The sequence below is a fragment of the Geospiza fortis genome, unplaced genomic scaffold (genome assembly GCF_000277835.1).
Source record: "Geospiza fortis unplaced genomic scaffold, GeoFor_1.0 scaffold5, whole genome shotgun sequence".
Lineage (NCBI taxonomy): Eukaryota > Metazoa > Chordata > Aves > Passeriformes > Thraupidae > Geospiza > Geospiza fortis.
Window position 1 is genome coordinate 1,985,927 of NW_005054421.1, and position 5,399 is coordinate 1,991,325.

General features: G+C 44.9%; 1 protein-coding gene across 1 annotated transcript in view; it reads left to right on the forward strand.

The window, feature by feature from the left end:
• Positions 1-4,160, forward strand: part of KIFAP3 (kinesin associated protein 3) — a 64,456-nt gene extending 60,296 nt beyond the window's left edge. The window contains 1 exon segment of the mRNA XM_031061675.1: positions 2,786-4,160. Coding sequence (XP_030917535.1) covers positions 2,786-2,894 — 109 coding nt within the window. The 3' untranslated portion in view covers positions 2,895-4,160.
• The last annotated feature ends 1,239 nt before the right edge of the window (positions 4,161-5,399 follow it).

A 5,399-nucleotide genomic window follows, 5' to 3' on the forward strand; every position in this document is an offset into this window, starting at 1 on the left:
AGAACAACTTACCCACAACTAACCTTGTTACAGTCACAGAAAACATCATGGAAAGATAAACCCAGAAAAGCATTTTCTGTTAAAATAGCTCTTCATTACAAATCAGCTGCAGGTGTTTTAAGGATCTTTGGAGGAAAGCAATGAAATTCCTAAGTTTAAAGGTAGCCTTAAAGAGTCCTGCTTCTCTGCAGTGGAACATCTCTGGTGTCACTGGGAATTTGTAGAAGCACAACAGAACCAGACCCTGCACTCCCAAGTCCCACTCTGCCTCCTTTTAGTACATTGTTAATTCGTGGCACTGACAGTACTAAAAGAACCCTGAAGGAATTGGCATTGGTTTATAGAAGTTTCTTAAATGGTTTGTTTTCTGAAGCACCAAACAAACTGGTCAGCTTCATGCTTGTCCTGGTTGGCTTGTTCACAAGAGCTTTGGACCTGATATGGAGACACTGCAGCCCAGGGCAGCCTGAGTGAGGTCTGTCTGTCTGTCTGTCTGTCTGTCAGTGCCTTTGCACACTGCAAAGCTGTGACACAGGAGAGGCAGGGGCTGGCTGAGATGGCTGCTGGGTTTGGGGTTTCTGGAGATGAGAGATAAACACCAAGTAAAAGGATTTCTGTTAATCCCTTCTTTCAGGAGTCTTTCAAAGCTTCAGGCCTGATAATGAGAAAGCTGTTGTTTGCCAGGTACAAAGGAGGCATCTGGGGAAGGTGCCTCAGAGGTCACCAGCTCATTTCCTAATGGGCTTGGAAAAGGGTAAGAGGGCTTTGGAGTGGATACAGGCAGGAATGGGTGGTGAGAGGAATGCATTCACAGAGCTGTGCACCACTGCAGGATACACCAGGGCCACTGTGCTGCTCTCTGCTGTGCTGAAGGGCTGATCAGCCTGCAGGGTGGGGCTGAGGAGATGAGTGTTGCCAGTTCAGATACACCTGGGCAGATGTGGAAATTCAAAGCACTTTCAGCTCACAGCATTTCTCAAGATACATCCAAGTAAAACAGTGAATTTTTTTTTCTCTCAGCTTGGCTATTGATTGTGTCCCTTCCATCTCAGAGGACAAATCTCAGCCTCCTCCCACCTTCACCTGACTATCAGGATATCCCATTAATGAACTCATTTTCTGAGAAACCAGGCACCAGGGGATACATCCAAGTAAAACAGTGATTTTTTTTTCTCTCAGCTTGGCTATTGATTGTGTCCCTTCCATCTCAGAGGACAAATCTCAGCCTCCTCCCACCTTCACCTGACTATCAGGATATCCCATTAATGAACTCATTTTCTGAGAAACCAGGCACCAGGGGTCCTTTTCTAGGGCCTCACTGTACAATCCAGGATACAATCCAGGATACAATCCAGGAAAGTGCCTTTGTGAGGACAGAGATGGACGTGGTCCCCCCCATGCAGCTGAGCCCTTTCAGCCCAACCAATTGAGCTGTGCCAGCTTCTTGCAGAGCCAGAGCCTGGGGCCCACCCATTGTACATCTTCTGCAGGGTCGTTCTTTCCCAGCCTTGGCTCTTGCATAACCCATGTTCCATATGGATAACTGGCAGTAATGAGGTTCAGCTTTTCCCCACTCCAAAAGCACTTTGGTTCTTTGTGTTTTGACAGTCTTCAGAAGGGAAGTTCGGCTCCTTTCAATGCATCTTTAGTCAGACAATAAATCAGGATCATTTTCCATTTGTCCCCTACTGAAGGGGAAGCTAAGAAGTGACATAGCTATGAGTAGGCAGTAATCCAGTATCTTAGGCAATGCTCGTTTTTCCTCTACCTCCTGCATGAGTTATTGTTGAGCATGAAATTTGTGCCACTTCTCCCTATGCAGTTCTTGTGTTTTAGTATCTGACTCATTGTTGTGGGACTTTTTAGGTGTAGAAGACGCTGCTTTACATGAAAAAATAATTACTCTGTCTCATTAGTACTTTTCTTTTCAGTATGTGTTTAATTCCTTCTGCCATTTGGCTGCCACTGTTGTATCCCACCAGAAGCACCATCTTTCACCAGATATTCTCTCTTTTAGCTGGTGTTCTCCATGCACCTCAGAAATGGACTGAAGGCAGGGAAAAAGACTCTTCAGATGTGCTGTGCAGGGCAGGGTTACAGCAGGTTTTGCCAGAAGCCTGAAGGACATGATAACTGTCATGTACAGAGGGTGACACTGAGTCATGGAAGAAAGTGCTTGGCCAGTCAATCTGTTAAAGGAGGAAAGAGAAGACTTTGGTCTCTCCTGGGATTCCTCTTGGACCTGAAAGCCTTTCCCTGATTGGAGTTGCACTGTTGTCTCCACAGCATTTCATTTTCCACCAGGGAAGTGATGTCCAGAAGGGGAACACAGCTGGCAAAGTTTCTTCACAAAACCATCATGCCTTAGGATTTTAGTTTGTATATTTTTCATATATTTGCAGTCCTGCAGTTCTTTGGTGTATAGCTCTAAACTCCATATACAGTGCCAGCTACTGGCTTCACATTTTGGGCAGACACAACAATATCCTCTCTAGGCCTGGGAATCAAAGGACTCTCACTGTCCATTTCCATATTGGGGATTAAATTTATAAAAGTGTGAAAATCCTTGACCTGTCGTCCATTTTGGGTGTAGCCCCTGGGGGGCTTTGTGTGCCCTAAATGTACCTGAAGGCCCTTCAATAAATACAACTGCTGTTTATTTTGTGTGACCTCTGTTTTAGGCAAGCCCAAAAAGGCATCAGCAGCAGGAGCTGGAGCCAGCAGCGCCGGTGTTCCTTCCATGTCATACAGAGCTGTGCAGTTTCTCTCTCTCTTGTTTCTGCAGCATTGCAGTGGATGGCTTTGCTCCGAGCACGGGGGGTCCCGGGCGCCCCGCGACCGCCTACGGCTACCGGCCAGAGGAGCCCTTCCTGTACGGCTACGGGGCACGGTGAGGGGCCACAGCACCTGCCAGCTCCTGCATGGCTGCACCCCAGGCTCCAGCACTCTGTATCCTTTGGCATGTGTAGCTCCACGTAAACTTAGCCTTCCCGGGTCCGGTGTGTTAGTGACAGTGTTTAGTCTTGGGTTGCTCTTTGTTGTTGTTATTTTTGTACAGTAACTGCGACTCGAAAGCGGGAATTGGAAACTACTGGACTGGAAAGTGTCACATTATGTATATTAAGCTACTAATTTAATTTCTATTAAATAGAAAAACCTGTGTGGTCAGCAGTGGTGAATGTGTTTCTAAGCGGTGTTTTGTGTGTTTTACAAGGCACTTGAGAAGAGTGCTCCATGTGCAGCGTGTTTAACATGGACTGTTTCCCTCTCACACTTCAGTCACAGAACAGCACTGAGCCCCAGCATCTCCTGGCACTGCCCTGACACATAGTTTGGATCAAAGTCCAGTCCTGGTCACCACTTTAATAATGGAAAGATGGCACAGATTCACTCCCCTGGAGCTTCAGACATTTACAGTCCATTTTAAATGTTTGAAAACACTTAAAATTAGAAACTACACAACAGAATACCTTTACCCTAGTGTTTAAACAGAGCTCTGTGGGCTGAGAGAAGACAGCCACATCCATCCTGAGGGCCAGCAAGAGCAAGAAACACTGTACCTTGGTTCAGAATCCAGAGCAGAGCCCTTACCCTAGCTTTCCTATCTGGAAACACAAATCCATCCTGTCCTGCTGGTTTCTGGGGTTTAAGCTGGATCTAAGCAGGGATCAATGAGCAGCAGAGTCAGGCCAGGACCCCTTCATGCTGCACTTGCAGTGTGGTAATTGTTTTGTGTCATGCTTTGAAACAACCTGCAGATGTTGAATTCAGGCTGAAGCTGTTCTTCAGCTGTGCATGCCCCTGTAACAGACAGCAGAAAGGGATGATAATGCCCTCTCTGCCACAGCTACCAAGGCAGCAGTTCAAATTTTCACTTTTTAAAAGAAAAGTTACCTCTACCTCATCCTTTTTCTTTCGTTAATGCCTGTTGATTTGCAGATTTGTTTTTCTCCTTCTTCCTCCCTCCTTTATGGGTTAAACAGAAAGTTGGCTTGCATCAGGGGCTGATCCTACAAAACCAGTCACTAGTAATTCCATAAAACTGGGGTCTGTGCTGGGAAGGTGATCTTCAAAGGCATGGGATTGTTTGGGGAATCTGACAAACTCTTAGTGTTATACTTCAAAAATACCTTTGAAATAAAAATTGTTTTGAAACCCTGTGTTATCTTTCCAAAGCGTGCAAGTACTTTTATAAGCACTGTTACTCCCTGTGTTCCAAGCTGCATGACTGGAAACGAGTCTAAAATTAGCCATGGTATTTCTTAGCAGTTTTCAGCCTTCTCTCTGGACTGGCCTCTTGTTCAGGACTTCACTCACTGGAGGTAGGTGGAAGAACAGCATTGCCAAAATTAGGCAGTATTTTTTAGATTATTTTCTCCACTATTAACTAATTCTTACACAGTTTCTTAGAACAGGTAAGATCTCAGTAAGAAACATGGCAGAAAACTTGAACTACACAAACATTTTTCCAGTGTTGTACCTTTCTAGATAGTTTCTTTTGTTCTGAGTCCACACTGGATTTGCCCAGAGGCTGTTCCACGTTCAGTCAAAAGCTTTCAGATATTTTTATACTTATAGCTGTGAGAGAAATCCCCCAAACTGCACACTCAGGCTGTTCTTTGAGCCAGGCACTCACTCGTCAGGCTTTTCCAGAAATTAGTGTGAAGTTATTTAAAGCAGTTGCCCTGCTCATGGAATGTGTTTTGGGGGAAAACCAAAATGAAGTGGGTCCTTGGAGTATATGCAAACTATCAGTGAAACTGAAGGAGCCTTTAATTGGAAGCTTCAGGTTAATGAGGAGCTGCAGTGCAGCTCCAGTGAAGGGTGGGTGTCTGTGATTGTAATACAGTTGTGACCATGCTGAGAATAAATGGCAGTGGAAAAAAATCTCTGGCTGCAATTTTAGTATTCAATGTTAGGAGTTTATGGGAAATGAATAAAAGATCAAGTATTTGTAGCTTTGCCTGGCAGCAGCTAAGAAAAGAACATCATTTATCTGCAAACAGAGCTTGGTAAAAATTACTCAGCACTTAGTAGCCTGAGGACAGAGCCTGCTCGCCAAGATGAAAACCAGCTGTGCCACTGCACTTCCAAGGCAGGAGAGAGGCTGATTTTCCCTTTAATTACAGTTCCTGAGCCAGAAAGGGAGAAAAAAAAAAAAAGATAGGAGCACATAGATATTTCACATTTCCTATACCACGTTTCCTGTGGGTGTCAGAGGAAGATGGGAGAGTCTGAGCTGTTTAATTATCTGTATTTTATGGATTCAGTCCTTGGGTACTATACACTGCACAAAACAGGGCAAGGAGGGATCTGCTTTCTTTTAACAATTTTTGCAACTTTTGTCTTCTTTTTCCTGGTTTCTCCTCCTGGCTTTGCAGGGCTCCTCTCTTCTTTCC